The following is a 16,644-nucleotide window of genomic DNA, read 5'->3' as shown; positions in this document are numbered from 1 at the left end:
TCTAAAGGAACAAACTAGTGATACACAGACTTGAATGCATCTCCAAGGAATAATGCTGAGAGAAAAAAGCCAGTCCCATCCTTACACACTGTAAGATTCCATTTATATGACATTTTTAAGTGACACAATTTTAGAATGGAGGACAGATTAATGGTTGTCAGGGATTAGGGATGGGAAGAGGAGTCAGAAGGGTGGTAGGTGTGATTATAAAAGGGTAGTATGAGGGGTCCTTGTGGTGTTGGAACTGTTAGTGTCTTGACTATGGATAGTGGATACATGAACCTACACAGGTGATAAAAATTGTACAGAATGTAATATAGACACACAAAAACGAGTATAAGTAAAACAGGAAATCTGAATAAGGTGGTGGATTGTATCAATGTCACTATGCTGGTTGTGTTATTATGCTGTAGTTTTGCAAAATGTTACCACTGCGGGTAACTGGGCAAAGCATACAAGAGATCTCTATTATTTCTTACAATTTCATACAGACCTACAATTATCTCAGTAAAAATTTCAATTTAAAATAAACACAAATTCTTTCTTAGAGAATTGTCTGATACCATGTCTGGGCAAGAAATGTAAAAAGTGAGCCAGGAACATCTTGAAGTACCACATAGCAAGGAAACGATCAAAGATTACTGAGGTTGTGCCAGAAGCACTGAGGAACTAAATCGAGGCCAAAGCTGGCTCAATTTGAGCTTCAGAAAGAATAGCAAATTCAAAGACTTGAAAGCCATAAAATATGTTTAAATCCATGTGTTTATAATAATAGTTTAAACACATGCACACACAAACCCAAATTGGTTACCTTCAAAGTGTAACGGGACAAATTCATCATCTTGAAACCTGGGACATGAAAGAGTCAAGCTGGCCTTTCCTAAGTGGACTGTACCTCTGGGTAACCAAATGATGGATGAAGAGAAGACTCTCCTATTTGCTGAAAGTTATTTCAGCAAATAAATCAAAACCAGATGATCCAGTTGGAGTTTCACCATTTTTTTTACCTCCAGGGAAATGAATGGGTCTAGGCATTGGGCGTCAGTGGGCACTGACATCAAAAAAGCAACAGCCAGACTTGTGGACATCTCCTGATAAAAAGATACACCACCACTTGTAGACTTGCTAAGGGGATGGAGCCTGAGTCCAGTCTAGCCCCTGATCCAGCTGCCAATACACAGGAAATCAGCTGACGGGGCAACAAAGTGAACTCTCCCATGAGAACATACGCGGTCGGCAAAGTCCAGACTGAGAAACTTCGGTCAAATGGTTCAAGTTCTTCAACAGATAGGTAGTAAAGAAAAGAAAAGGATGGAAGGGGAACCTGTAGATGGAATGAGAATCAAACACTTATCAAGCTAAAAACCTAAGGACAAAACTAAAACTATACTGTCTAAGGATGCATGCTTAGGTGATAAAACCACAAAGAAACCTAAGGAAGGGATTACTACAGAGTCAGGAGGAAAATGTTTACTCTGGGGGCAGGATTGGGATGGGGCCCATGGAGAGGCTTCTGGAGTGGCTGGCAAAATTGTTTTTTTGACCTAGGAGGTGGTTAACAGGATGTTTGCCTTATAAATCAATTCGCTAACCTACACATTTGCTTTGTGTCCTCTGTCTTGTTTTACATTTTAAATAGGCTGTGATAGAGCTGTTCTCAGGTTGCCATTGGAAGCCAGAGAGGCACTTCATATCTAAGGAGAGAGGATGAGGAAAGGCCCTCTGTAGAGATATTACTGGGAGAGTGAGGGTAGGGTGGGAAGAATGTCAGGGATGAGGCCAGAGAAATAAACAAGCTCATGACCTGTCTTCTGTACTAGACTTTATCCTAGAAGCCATGGGGGGCCACTGAGGAATTTCACACTAAGTGACCAGACCAGATTCATATTTTAGAAAGATTCCTCTGGCAGCTGAATGTCAGATGGATTGGATGGAGGCAGGAGTGGTTCCAGGGAGACCGGTTAAGACTCTACTGTAGTAATCCAGAGTAAAGATGGTGAAGCCAGAAATAACACAGTGACAGAGAGGGTAGAGAGCAAAGACTAATTTGAGAGTACTTAAGGAGGCAGAAACATAGGGCTTGAGAGGCTATCTGGGAGAGAGAGGGAGGGAAGGAGATAGAAGAGAAATTAAGGAGGTTTCCCTAAATTCGAGACAAAGTTTACACACAATAAAATGCACAGAATGGAAGCATACAGTCCAGTGAGGTTTTTTACATGTATGCACCTATATAACTCACATACCAGTGAAGCTATAAAGCTTTTCCTTTACTCCCAAAGTTTCCTCTTGACCCCCGCAAGTCAATCCCTACCCCACTGGCAAGCACTGTTCTGATTTTTATCACCATAGATGATTTTATCTGTTTTTGAACTTCACCTAAATGGAATCATACAATATGTAGTCTTTTGTGACTAATTTCTTTTGCCTAGCACATTCTTTTTGCAATTCATCCATGTTGTGTGTTATCAGCTGTTCATCCCTTTTTATTGCTGAATAGTATTCCATTGTATGAATACACCATTATTTGTTTATCCACTCTTCTGTTGATGGACATTTGGGTTGTTTCTAGTTTTCTGTCTGTTTGTTTTACTATTAGGAATAAAGCTGCTGTAAACATTCTTATATCCGTCCTTTCGTAGATATACATTTTCACTTATCTTGGGTAAATATCTAGGAGTGGAATTTCTAGGTCACAGGATAGGCATGTGGTTTTTTTGGTTTGTTTGGTTTTTTAATATTTATTTATTTTTTGGCTGTGTTGGGTCTTAGTTGCGGCACACAGGATCTTTCGTTGCGGTGTGTGGGCTTCTCTCTAGTTGTGGCTTGCAGGCTCCAGAGCGCATGGGCTCTGTAGTTGTGGTGCGTGGGCTTAGTTGCCCCACGGCATGTGGGATCTTAGTTCCCCGACCAGGGATCGAACCTGTGTCCCCTGCATTGCAAGAAGGATTCTTAACCACTGGACCACCAGGGAAGTCCCGGGATAGGTATATGTTTTAACTGCAGAAGAAATCGCCAGTTTCCTAAAGTGCTTCTAGTATTTAATACTCCTACCAACAATGTATGAGAATTCTGGTTACTTCACATCTTTGATGCTTTCAGTGTTCTTAATTTTAGCCATTTTAGTGTGTGTGAAACACACATTTATCTCATCATGGTTTTAATACAAATTGAGTAATAATGAATACTAATGATGTTGAGCATCTCTTCATGAGTTTATCGGCTGTTCATTTTTCTTTTTGAAGTTTCTGTTCAAATCTTTGCCTATTTTTTATTGGGTTTTGTTATTACTGAGTTGTAGGATTTCTTAATATATCCTGGATTCAAGCCCTTTGTCCTGTATATGTTGTATTGCAAATATTTTTCCCTGTTCTATCATTCTCTTTTCCTAATGATGTCTTTTGATAAACAGAAAATTTTAATTTTGATAGACCAATTTACTAGGTTTTTTTAAATGATTAATGCCTTTTGTGTTCTCAGAAATCTTTTCCTACCCCAAGGTTGCAAATGTATTTTCCTATATTTTCTTCTAGGAGCATTATAGATTTAGTTTTTTTATGTGTATGTCTATAATCAATCTTGAGTTACTTTTTCATGTATGGTGTGAGTTATGAGGCAAAAGTTCTTTTTTTTTCCATATGGATATCATTTTTCCAGCACCACTTGATGAAAAGGCTTTTCTCCATCCACTGAATTGCATTGATGTTTTGTCAGAAATCAGTTGACCAGTATACGTACAAATCTATTTCTGGACTCTCTAGTTTTCTTTTTTTTTTTTAGTTTCATTTTTATTTTGTATTGGAGTATAGTTGATTTACAATGTTGTATTAGTTTCAGGTGTACAGCAAAGTGATTCAGTTATACATATGCATATGTCCATTCTTTGTCAGATTCTTTTCCCATATAGGTTATTACACGATATTGAGTTGAGTTCCCAGTGCTATTCAGCAGGTCCTTGCTGATTATCTATTTTGTATATAGTAACGTGTATATACAGAATGTATATATACATTTATCCCTCCCCCCCGCCACCTTTCCCCTTTGGTAACCATAAGTTTGTTTCTGAAGTCTGTGAGTCTTTCTGTTTTGTAAATAAGTTCATTTGTATCATTTTTTTTAGATTCCACATATAAGTGATATCATATGATATTTGTCTTTCTCTGTCTGACTTACTTCACTTAGTATGGTAATCTCTAGGTCCATCCATGTTGCTGCAAATGGCATTATTTCATTCTTTTTTATGGCCAAGTAATATTCCATTGTATATATGTACCACATCTTCTTTATCTGTTCCTCTGTCGATGGACATTTAGGTTGCTTCCATGTCTTGGCTATTGTAAATAGTGCTGCAGTGAACACTGGGGTGCATGTATCTTTTTGAATTAGGTTTTCTCTAGATATATGCCCAGGAGTGGGCTTGCTGGATTATATGGTAGTTCTATTTTTAGTTTTTTAAGGAACCCCCATACTCTTCTTCATAGCGGTTGTACCAACTTACATTCCCACCAACAGTGTAAGAGGGTTCGCTTTTCTCCACACCCTTTCCAGCATTTATTGTTTGTAGACTTTTCAGTGATGGCCATTCTGACCAGTGTGAGATGCTACCTCATTGTAGTTTTGATTTGTATTTCTCTAATAATTAGCAATGTTGAACATCTTTTCATGTGCTTTTTGGCCATCTGTATGTCCTCTTTGGAGAAATGTCCATTAAGATCTTCTGCCCATTTTTTGATTTGTTTGTTTGTTTGTTTTTTATATTGAGCTGCCTGAGCTGTTTGTATATTTTGGAGATGAATCCCTTGTTGGTTGTATCATTTGCAAATATTTTCTCCCATTCTGTGGGTTGTCTTTTCATTTTGTTTACGGTTTCCTTTGCTGTGCAAAGCTGTAAAGTTTAATTAGGTCCCATTTGTTTATTTTTGTTTTTATTTTCATTACTCTAGAAGGTGGATCCAAAAAGATATTGCTGCAGTTTACATCAAAGAGTGTTCTGCCTATGTTTTCCTCTAAGAGTTTCATAGTATCCAGTCTTACATTTAGGTCTTTAATCCATTTTGAGTTTGTTTTTCTATATGGTGTTAGAGAATGTTCTAATTTCATTCTTTTACAGGTAGCTGTCCAGTTTTCCCAGCACCATTTATTGAAGAGACTGTCTTTTCTCCGTTGTCATAGATTAATTGACCATAGGTGCATGAGTTTATTTCTGGGCTTTTTATACTGTTCCATTGATCTATATTTCTGTTTTTGTGCCAGTACTGTACTGTCTTGATTACTGTATCTTTGTAGTATAGTCTGAAGTCAGGGAACCTGATTCCTCCAGCTCCATTTTTCTTTCTTAGGATTGCTTTGGCTATTTGGGGTCTTTTGTGTTTCCATACAAATTAAAAAATTTTTTGTTCTAGTTCTGTGAAAAATGCCATTGGTAATTTGATAGGGATTGCATTGAATCTGTAGATTGCCTTGGGTAGTAGTCGTTTTGACAATATTGATTCTTCCAATCCAAGAACATGGTATATCTTTCCATCTGTTTGTGTCATCTTCGAATTCTTTCATCAGCATCTTATATAATTCAGAGTACAGGTCTTTTGCCTCCTTAGGTAGGTTTATTCCTAGGTATTTTATTCTTTTTGATGCAGTGGTAAATAGGATTGTTTCCTTAATTTCTCTTTCTCATCTTTTGTTGTCAGTGTATAGAAATGCAAGAGATTTCTGTGCATTAGTTTTGTATCCTGCAACTTTACCGAATTTATTGATCAGCTCTAATAGTTTTCTGGTAACATATTTAGGATTTTCAATGTATAGTATCATGTCATCTGCAAACAGTGACCGTTTTACTTATTCTTTTCCAATTTGGATTCCTTTTATTTCTTTTTCTTCTCTGATTGCCATGGCTAGGATTTCCAGAACTATCTTGAATAAAATTGGCAAGAGTGTACACCCTTACCTTGTTCCTGATCTTAGAGGAAATGCTTTCAGCTTTTCACTGTTGAGTACCATGTTAGCTGTGGGTTTGTTGTAGATGGCCTTTATCATGTTGAGGTAGGTTCCCTCTCTACCCACTTTCTGGAGAGTTTTTATCATAAATCAGTGTTGAATTTTATCAAAAGGTTTTTCTGCATCTATTGAGATGATCATATGGTTTTTATTCTTCAATTTGTTAATGTGGTGTATCACACTGATTGATTTGCAGATATTGAAAAATTCTTGCACCCCTGGGATAAATCCCACTTGATCATGGTGTATGACCCTTTTAATGTATTGTTGAATTCGGTTTGCTAGTATTTTGTTAAAGATTTTTGCATCTGTGTTCATCAGTGATATTGGCCTGTAATTTTCTTTTTTTGTGCTGTATTTGTCTGGTTTTGGTATCTGAGTGATGGTGGCCTCATAGAATGAGTTTGGGAGTGTTCCCTCCTCTGCAGCTTTTTGGAATAGTTCCAGAAGGATAGTTGTTAACTCTTCTCTAAATGTTTGATAGACTTCACCTGTGAAACCATCTGGTCCTGGACTTTTGTTTGTTGGAAGTTTTTTAATCACAGTTTCAATATCAGTACTTGTGATTGGTCTGTTCATATTTTCTATTTCTTCCTGGTTCATTCTTGGAAGATTGTACCTTTCTAAGAATTTGTCCATTTCTTCCAGGTTGTCCATTTTATTGGCATATAGTTGCTTGTAGTAGTCTCTTATGATCCTTTGTATTTCTGTGGTGTTGGTTGTAACTTCTCCTTTTTCATTCTAATGTTATTGATTTGAGCTCTCTACCTTTTTTTCTTGATGAGTCTAGCTAAAGGTTTATTAATTTTGCTTATCTTTTCAAAGAACCAGCTTGATCTTTTCTATTGTTTTCTTCACCTCTATTTCATTTATTTCTGCTCTGATCTTTATGGTTTCTTTCCTTCTACTAACTTTGGGTTTTGTTTGTTATTCTTTCTCTAGTTACTTTAGGTGTAAGGTTAGGTTGTTTGAGATTTTTCTTGTTTCCTGAGGAAGATTGTATTGCTGTAACCTTCCCTATTTGAACTGCTTTTGCTGCGTCCCATAGGTTTTGGATTGTTGTGTTTTCGTTTTCTTATGTATCTAGGTATATTTTATTTCCTCTTTGATTTCTTCAGTGATCCATTGATTGTTTAGTAACATATTGTTTAGCCTCCACGTGTTTGCTTTTTTTACTGTTTTTTTCTTGTAGTTGATTTCTAATCTCATAGCGTTGTGATCGGAAAAGATGTTTGATATGATTTCAGTTTTCTTAAATTTACTAAGGCTTGCTTTATGGCCCAGCATGTGATCTATCCTGGAGAATGTTCTCTGTGCACTTAAGTAGAATGTGTATCCTGCTGCTTTCGGATGGAATGTTCTGTAAATATCAATTAAGTCCATGTGATCTAATGTATCATTTAAGGCCTGTGTTTCCTTATTGATTTTCTTTCTGGATGATCTGTCCATTGATGTAAGTGGGGTGTTAAAGTCCCCTACTATTACTGTGTTACTGTCAATTTTTCCTTTTATGGCTGTTAGCATTTGCCTTATATGTTGAGGTCCCCCTATGTTGGGTGCATATATATTTACAGTTGTTATATCTTCTTGGATTGATCCCTTGATCATTATGTAGCCTCCTTCTTTGTCTGTTGTAACAGCCTTTATCTTAAAGTCTATTTTGTCTGACATGAGTATTGCTACTCCAGCTTTCTTTTGATTTCCATTTGCATGGAGTACCATTTTCCATCCCCTCACTTTGTCTGTATGTGTCCCTATATCTGAAGTGGGTCTCTTGTAGACAGCATATATACGGGTCTTGTTTTTGTATCCATTCAGCCAGTCTATGTCTTTTGGTTGGAGCATTTAATCCATTTACATTTAAGGTAGTCATCAATATGTATGTTCTTATTGCCATTTTGATAATTGTTTGGGATTTGTTTTTGTGGTTCTTTTTTCTTCCCTTCCTCTTTTGTTCTCTTGTGATTTGATGACTATCTTTAGTGTTGTGTTTGGATTGCTTTCTTTTGTGTGTGTATCTATTGTAGATTGTTGGTTTGCGGTTACCATGGTTTTGGTATAGCAGTCTATATATATGCATGATTGTTTTAGGTTGCTGATCTCTTAATTTCAAATGTGTTTCAAATATCCTGCATTTGTATTCTCCTCCTCTCACAATTACTGGTTTAAGTATCATATTTGTGTGTGGATGATTACCTACCTTAACTGTATGTTTCCCTTTACTGGTGAGCTTTCCCATTCGTAATTTTCTTGTTTCTAGTTGTGGCCTTTTCTTTTCCATCTAGAGAAGTTCCTTTAGCATTTTTTGTAAAGCTGGTCTGGTGGTGCTGAATTCTCTTAGCTTTTGCTTGTCTGTAAAGTTTTTGATTTCTCCCCAGAATCTGAATGGAAGCCTTGCTGGGTAGAGTATTCTTGGTTGTAGGTTTTCCCCTTTCATCACTTTCAGTATATCGTGCCACTCCTTTCTGGCCTGCAGAGTTTCTGCTGAAAAATCAGCCGATAACCTTATGGGGATTCCCTTGTATTTTATTTGTTGCTTTTTCTCTTGTTGCTTTTAATATTTTATCTTTGTTTTTAATTTTTGTCAATTTGAATAGTATGTATCTTGGCATGTTCCTCCTTGGGTTTATCCCCTATGGGATTCTCTGCGCATCCTGGACTTGAGTGTTTCCTTTCCCATGTTAAGGAAGTTTTCAACTATTATCTTTTCAAATATTTTCTCAGGCCTTTTCTCTCTCTCTTCTCCTTCTGGGATCCCTATAATGTGAATGTTGGTGCATTTAATGTTGTCCCAGAGGTCTCTCAGACTGTCCTCATTTCTTTTCATTCTTTTTTCTTTATTCTGTTCTGCAGCAGTGATTTCCACCAGTCTGTCTTCCAGCTCACTTATTTGTTCTTCTGCCTCATTTATTCTGCTATTGATTCCTTCTACTGTATTTTTCATTTCAGTAATCATATTGTTCATCTCTGTTCTTTAAAACTTCTAATTCTTTGTTAAACATTTCATGTATCTTCTCAATCTGTGCCTCCATTCTTTTTCCGAGATCTTGGATCACCTCTACTGTCATTACTCTGAATTCTTTTTTAGGCAGATTGCCTATGTCCACTTCACTTAGTTGTCCTTCTGGAGTTTTATCTTGTTCCTTCATCTGGGACATATTCCTCTGCCATCTTGTTTTGTCTAACTTTCTGTGTTTGTGGCCTCCATTCCTCAGGCTGCAGAATTGTAGCTCCTCTTGCTTCTGGTGTCTGCCCCCTGGTTGATGAGGGTCCAAGGGCTTGTGCTGGCTTCCTGGTGGGAGGGACTGGTGCCTGCCCACTGGTGGGAGGGACTGGTGCCTGCCCACTGGTGGATGGAACTGGGTCTTAGGACTCTCTAGTTTTCTTATGCCAACATCACAGTATCTTGTAGCTGACATGTTGAGGGAGTCTAGATTATGTTGTCCTTTTTTTTTTCAGGACTGTTAAATTTCATTCTAGCAGGCATAAGTTACTGGCAGAACCCTTTGATCCTATGAAGCTTGACTTTAGTCTTCCGATTTGAATTTATTCCCATGGCACATCCTTTCTGAGTCTCAATATGAATGCTCCATATTCTGGGTGGAATTCCATGATCTCCCAGCTCTGCCTGATCTCTAGTATCACCACTTACCCCAGAGAAGGCAATTTTCCACTAGGTCTGTGGAAGTCCCACCCTGTGCACGTGTGGTCCAGCTTTCAGCCAAGAAACTGCCCACCAAACCCACCCCCACTCTGTGTCACTCACTCCCTCTGGATACCCTGCCTCGCAGATTTCAGCCACTTCAGCCCATAACTCAAATTTGCCTGCTCAGTAGACTGTCACTCTGCCTGGGCTCCATCTCCCTACCCCACAATGAGAAGGTGCCCCAAGATGACAGCTGGAGCAGTCATGCACTCTCCTCCTGTTTCCTTGCTCTGTAAGATCACAGTCCTGTGTGGCTTGCTACTCAGTGCCTGAGAGCATGTATTCTGTTGCCTCGCTTGTGGCAGGCGGGAGAATCCAGTTCTAGGAATTCTGCCATGGTCTAAATTGGAAGGTGAGGTTCCATTTTGGATACAATGCTGAGTTTTTAGTGTCTGTGGAACATTCAGGTAGAAATGTCTGGCCAGCAATTGGGTGTTCATGTATGGAGCTTGAAAGAGACAGCTGGGGCTGGAAATTCAGATTTTGAGGTTCTGAATTTACACTGGTAGTTGAAATCAAGGGAATGAATGTGATCACTTAGCTAGAGAATGGTTAGAGAAGGGATAGAAGAACATTCTTCTCCTTAAAAGGCTGGGAAGGTGTGGCTAAAGAAGGGATGAGGAACAGGAGACACGGGTGTCACAGAAACCACCACGAGTAAAATTGTGTTCGCCTGGGGGAGTTGCAGTATCAGGAGCCCAGCCTTTCTTTCCTCTCTACATCATGCTTACCAGTCCAGAGCCAGCTCTTCTCCAGTGCTGCTGAGAACTTCATAAAGTCTCACTGGGTGATCATGATGGAAGAACCTGCATACCTGGCTCTGATACTAATCCTGTAGAGTTAAAGCCATACCTGTCTGGAGGAGGCTCAGAATTTCTATCAGAGGTAATCACACATCTGTGTTTTTAGCCTTCTTGGGAATAATGGCTGACAAGTTTGATCATCATTTTTATAAAATTGAGGGGAAAACTAAGGCCCTGGAGAGGTGGACAACTTGATTATTAAAGTCAGTGATGGAGTTGGCCCTGTTTCTAGTTTTAGTTTCTAGTTGTCTAGAGACCTTACAGGGTTCAGACTTGAAAGTTGCTCTAGGTCATCTAATTCAGCCGCCTTGTTTTTTAGGTGGGGAGACTGACACTGATAAATGAGAGAGCTTAAGCTAGGTGTAAACAACAGAAATGCAGTGAAGCCAGCTTAGGCAAAAAGGAGAATTTACTAGAAGAGTACAGAGGTAGCTGAAGGGATTCAAAAGGCAAGGATGGAGCTGAGCTTTGAGAGTAGACTGGAGCTGTGACCTGCAGTGCTGGAGAAACACTGGGATGCCCCTTGTTTCTGCCCTTTTCTCTGCTTTTTTCTGTGTCTCTCATTCATCCTCCTCTCAATGCAGACCAGCTTCTTCTGCTTCCACCCTCCCCTGCCCCCAGAGAAAATGGTCACCAACAACTATTCCTGAGTTTATAGCTTAGGAAACAAGCCATTCATTCCCCTCCATTCAGGAAAGAAGTCAATCTGATTCTAGAATTGCAACTCACATTCCCCTAAAGATCTCAGTGGCCCAGTGGAGCCATCCAGAGTCCAGTCATTTGCAACCAGGGGTCTGGGTAGTGTTATTCCACACACACGGCTGCGGAAAGCCCTACCTCTGTAAGCAAGTGGTGTAAACTGTTGGTGGGGGGACGGATACTTTCCCAAAAAAAATCATGGGAGCAGATGGTTGGACAGCTAGCCCAGTAGATGCTTGAGACACTAGGGTTACATCAGTAACCAGTGGCAGAGCCAGGACCAAAACCTCAGCAGCAGTTTTCCTGAGGTTGCCTCCCATGAGGATTTGATCCGTGATGAGGAGAGACAGCTCTAGGACAGTAACAGCCAAAGATGGGTTCCCTCTGTATTAGTCCAAACTCTTTTAGCTACAAGTTACAGAAATTGAAATCAAACCAGCTTAAGCAGAAAGAGAATTTATTAGAAGGCCATTGAGGTACCTCACAGACTTGAAGGAAAACTGAAGATTCCAGGGCATCTTCAGGAATCTGGAATCATACCACCAGGACACATACACACATACTCACTATGTTTCTTTCTCTTTTTCAGTTTTCATCTTTCATCTCCTCATTTCTCCTTGGCTTTGGTAACACAAGGTTTTATCCATAAGGTAGGGAACATGGCTGCCAGCAGTTCCAGGGTCATATCCTTATAGTGTCTTTAAGAGAAAAGAAAGTTTTCCCTGCTGATTGCAGGTAGAAAAATCCCAGGGAAGGATTCTGACTCAGTGGGTGGAGTCCTGTGATTGGCTGGGCCTAGGTGCCTGTTCACCCCTGGGGTCAGAAGGCAGGGGATATTTTAAGAAGGGGGACTGTAAGCAGCATAGACAAAAACCTCTTTTGTTCTGTGTCTGTCTCCCAGGTGACCATGGAGGCTGGCGTCCTCCCCCTGGAGCTGTGGCGCATGATCTTAGCCTACCTGCCCCTTCCCGACCTGGGCCGTTGCAGCCTAGTGTGCAGGGCCTGGTATGAACTGATCCTCAGTCTTGATAGGACTCGCTGGCGGCAGCTGTATCTGGGCTACACTGAGTGTCGCCACCCCAACTGGCCCAACCAGCCTGATGTGGAACCTGAGTCTTGGAGGGAGGCCTTCAAGCAGCATTACCTTGCCTCCAAGATGTGGACCAAGAATGCCGCTATCTTGGAGACCTCTGTCTGCTTTTCTCTATTTCGCCGGAGGAGGACACGTCGTACCCTGAGTGTCGGGCCAGGCCATGAGTTTCACAGCCTAGGCAGTGCCCTGGCCATGTCCAGCCTATTTGACCGAATCCTGCTGTTCCCAGGTCTGCACGAAGAGCAAGGTGAAATTATCCTGAAGGTGCCCGTGGAGATCGTAGGCCACGGGAAGTTGGGCGAAGTGGCCCTGCTAGCCAGCATTGACCAGCAGTGCTCAACCACACGCCTGTGCAACCTCGTCTTCATGCCAGCCTGGTTCTCACCCTTCATGTTTAAGGTGGGTGTCTACCTCAGATGGATAGCCTCTCCCGGCCTGACCCTGGGCCTTGGCCTCTTTTCAGTGGGTTTGTAACCCTTTTTTTGTTGGAATTAAAAGAGAGAGAGTTAGTTATTAGTCCTATAACACACTCCTCTGAGTTCTGCACCAGTTGAGAAAGAGGCAGAGGGATCAGTAGAGATCAACATTCTGCTTTATTCCTGAAAAAGCTGTACTTAAAAAAATGAGCCTTGCACTGGAGGCCAAAATTGCTTTGTGCTTCTTCCTTTCCAACCTGGACCAACTGGGGCCACAGGTAGAGCAGCCAGGCTCCGGGAGCGTGCCACATGCCACATGCCACATGGTGACAGGAAGCAGAGAACAGGCAGCGTTCCCAGAGAGATGGCCAAAGAGGGGGGCTCTGCAGGCCAGTGACCTTCAGCACATTAGCCCCACTCTGCGGAGGGTCAAGGAAGGTCAGGCTTTTGCCAAGGGTGACTGGAGAGAGGATCAGGAAATATCAGTAGAACACATTCCTTCTAGGAACGGAGCAGTTGTTTTCAAAGACAAGCATGTGTTGGGATGTTGGTAGCTTCTGGCAGAGCAGTCTAGAGCTAATAGCTGTAGACTGCCAGGAGCTGCATTGCCTAGAATCTGATTGTGATACATGGATTTTGTACCTAGTCAACAAAAATTATATTGCCACTATTCTACCAATAACAACCAAATTGTCTCTCACATTCATAATGATCATTATGCCACCAATCACTTATGATGCACTTACCGTGTGCCAGCCAAGTACTTTACAGCCATGATTAAGATGGGTAGTGTCAGCTGGCTTTATTGATGAGCAAATGGAGCCTCAACAAGGGTCTCAGACTTTGTAAGGGACAGAGGTAGGGTCCAAAGCCTGTAATCATAAGATAGATGACTTTCCATCTGTGGCCTCATTTGATCCCCACAACAAACAGTTGTGGTAGACAGAGTAGGTGTGTCCCCATTTTGCAGATGAGGGACACTGAGGCTCAGAGATGCTGAGTAACTTTCTCAAGTGGATAATTAGTGAGGTTGGAACTCAAATCCAGGCCTTTGAGTCTAACCACTTTTGAAATTACATTGTTCTGCATTCCCTGGAAGCTTAAAAGGCTGTTTGCTACTTAGAACATTTCAGAAGAACCGATGGGGTCCTTCTGTGCTCATCTGCAGATCTGGAAGAGCGGTTCGTTTCCAGACCTTCCACATTTCATAGTCATTTATTCTTCAGCCTCCACTTCCCCCTCACAAGTGCAGCTGCAGATCCTCAAGGGGTGGGTCCTGGCCGTAGACTTCTTTGTAGCCCAGCCCACCATCTGGCTTAGTGCTTGGCATATATTAGTGCTCAGTCCATGCTTGTCTTTTAACTAAAAGCAGGACAAGGGGCTAGGATGACCTTGCCTGAAAAATGCAAAGGCCAGGGTGACTTCACAGCCGTTTTTTATGACTTCTGAGGAGAACCTTAGCGATGGCTCTGCGTCTCTAGAGAGCCGGGGTTTTTCTACAGAGAGGACCAAGTAAGAGAAAATAGACTTAAATTTCAGCAAGAAAAAGTTAGGTTAGCCATAGGGAAGAACTAGAGAGGTTAAGGGGAGTTAAGTTCTGGGACAAGCTGTCAAGGGAGGTCACTGCTAGAGAATGTAAAATTGTCCAAGGATTACTAAATGGGATCATGAGACACTACTACCTCATTTTATGGTTCAGGTACATCTCATGGAGCTTGGCGTGGAATCCAGAAGCAGTTCTTCTTCAGGAATGCGGAGTGGCTGGGCTTCTCCGTCAGGCCTGGAGGGCTGAGGGTCTCAGGTGGGCTATTCTGTAGGGCCGAGCAGTACCCCCACCCCAGAGAACTCTCTGCTCTCCACGTCCCTTGACCCCAGATGATAACAGCTGGCTTTCCTCACGTGCCAACTTTGTGCCTGGCTCCGTGCCTGGTGCTTTGTTAGTTCGTGAGCCCCGTGTTGCAGAGAGAAACTGAGGCTTAGAGAAGTGATGTTTATCCAAGATAACACACCTGGAAGAGGCAGAGCTGGGAGCTGGGCCCTGCAGCTGGACCCCAGAGCCTGCACTCTTAGCCACTGCTCAGGGCACTCACCTGGTCACGGCAGTACACCTTGTCCCCCTCTTTAGGGACGTGGCCTGCTGTCTCCTGCCGTAGTTCTGCACCAGCACCAGTTCCCACGCAGAATTTCCCAGCACCTGTGTCTGGGCCTCCCACTGCTGGCCCAGCCCCAGCAGAGCTCAGCCCCTCCTCGCCCACCCTGGCCTCTGTCAGCCCTCCAGCTTTGCCCAGCTCTGTCCTGAGTCCACACTCCAGGCTGGCCTATGTGGTGAACCTCAGGGCTGCAGGCTCAGGTGGAGGCAGGCTCGCAGGGCCGAGGGAGGATTCGAATGAAGGGATAGTGCTTTGGAAGGAGAGACCCGGAGGAACACCACCTGGTGGGACACAGTCTCCGTGTAACTGAGACACCACGTGGGACCCTCACCCATCAGAGGGCTTGGTAAAGTTGGGCTCACATCTCAGCCAGTTCCTGTGTTTGTGAGAATCCAAAGCTCTCCTCCATCATTTCTCCCTTGAGTGACGGTCTCCTGGTTCATCTCCAGTATTAACGTGTCGATTCCATTTCACCCAGCATCCCTCTGAGCATTCAGCATCTTCCCCTTCTCCATGTTACCCACCCCCCCCCAACTCTTTATTCTCACTAAGCGCTTCATGAGCACTGGTGGAATTTACTTGAGATTTGAGGGTTTGGGGAAAGGCGCTGCTCCAGAAAGTGAACTTTTCTGCCGTTATCCGTTTCCATTCTTGTCCCCTGCCCTTTGGGATTGGAAGGAGGGAAGGGCAGGCAGCTCCAAATGATCTTCCTTCTGATGCACAGCAGCTCCTGGTTCCTCCTGGGGCTGGCAAGACCCTTGCCCTGTGGGGAAGGGAACATGACCAGCAGGACAGATGGCCTTTCCAGGTGCCACCCCCTTACAGAACAGTTAGAGCTCTGACTAGCAAAACAGATCTTATCCCTGTTACACCCACTTTCTCTCTTTCATTCCCCAGACAACTTCAGGTCACGTCCAGTTTGACAACTGCAACTTTGAGAATGGACACATCCAGGTCCATGGCCCGGGCACCTGCCAAGTGAAGTTTTGCACCTTCAAAAACACCCATGTCTTTCTGCACAATGTGCCCCTGTGTGTCCTGGAAAACTGTGAATTCGTGGGCAGTGAAAACAACTCTGTGACTGTTGAGGGCCACCCGTCCTCAGAAAACAACTGGGCCTACACGCATCTCTTAGGGCTTATCAGGTCCTCTCCTGGCGTGCTCCCGACAGAGGACTCTGACTCTTTAATGTCCTTGGACCTGGAAAGCAGGGACCAGGCCTGGAGCCCAAGAACCTGTGGCATTGTCATTGAGGGTAGCCAGAGCCCTACCAGCCCAGCAACTGGCTCCCCCAAGGCTGGCTCACAGGAGGCAGAGGTGGGCAGTGATGGGGAAAGGGTGGCCCGGACCCCAGACAGCAGTGATGGAGGCCTGAGTCCCAGCGGTGAGGATGAGGATGAGGACCAGCTCACGTACAGACTGTCCTACCAAGTGCAGGGCCCGCGGCCGGTCCTGGGGGGCTCCTTTTTGGGCCCACCACTGCCGGGAGCATCCATCCAGCTGCCCAGCTGCCTGGTGCTGAACTCACTACACCAGGAGCTGCAGAAGGACAGGGAGGCCATGGCGCTGGCCAGCTCTGTGCAGGGCTGCCTCATCCGCAAGTGCCTGTTCCGGGACGGGAAGGGAGGCGTCTTCGTTTGCTCTTATGGCCGAGCCAAGATGGAAGGAAACATCTTCCGGAACCTGACTTACGCGGTGCGATGTATACATAATAGCAAGGTGCGATGTATACATAATAACAAGGTGCTGTCATAAGACTTACTGTACAGACCCATGAGGCCTCGCT

At 43.0% G+C, this 16,644-nt stretch overlaps 1 protein-coding gene across 11 annotated transcripts in view; it reads left to right on the top strand.

Moving 5' to 3' along the window:
- The window catches only part of FBXO10 (F-box protein 10), a 72,466-nt gene that overhangs the window by 21,346 nt on the left and 34,476 nt on the right, over positions 1–16,644 (top strand). For 5 of the 11 annotated variants that reach the window (XM_059925094.1, XM_059925092.1, XM_059925090.1 and 2 more), the window contains exons 3-5: positions 11,789–11,849; positions 12,101–12,691; positions 15,756–16,577. In XM_059925094.1, the coding sequence (XP_059781077.1) occupies positions 12,107–12,691; positions 15,756–16,577 (1,407 nt within the window). In that variant the 5' untranslated portion in view covers positions 11,789–11,849; positions 12,101–12,106. Of the gene's footprint in view, positions 1–10,564; positions 10,583–11,788; positions 11,850–12,100; positions 12,692–15,755; positions 16,578–16,644 lie in introns of those variants that run through there. The other 6 variants (XM_059925098.1, XM_059925093.1, XM_059925089.1 and 3 more) reach the window with 4 other exon arrangements.

Source organism: Balaenoptera ricei, chromosome 6 (assembly GCF_028023285.1).
Source record: "Balaenoptera ricei isolate mBalRic1 chromosome 6, mBalRic1.hap2, whole genome shotgun sequence".
Classification (NCBI taxonomy): Eukaryota; Metazoa; Chordata; class Mammalia; order Artiodactyla; family Balaenopteridae; genus Balaenoptera; species Balaenoptera ricei.
Note: the sequence above shows the minus strand (reverse complement) of the source record. Positions and strands in the feature narration are given on the sequence as shown.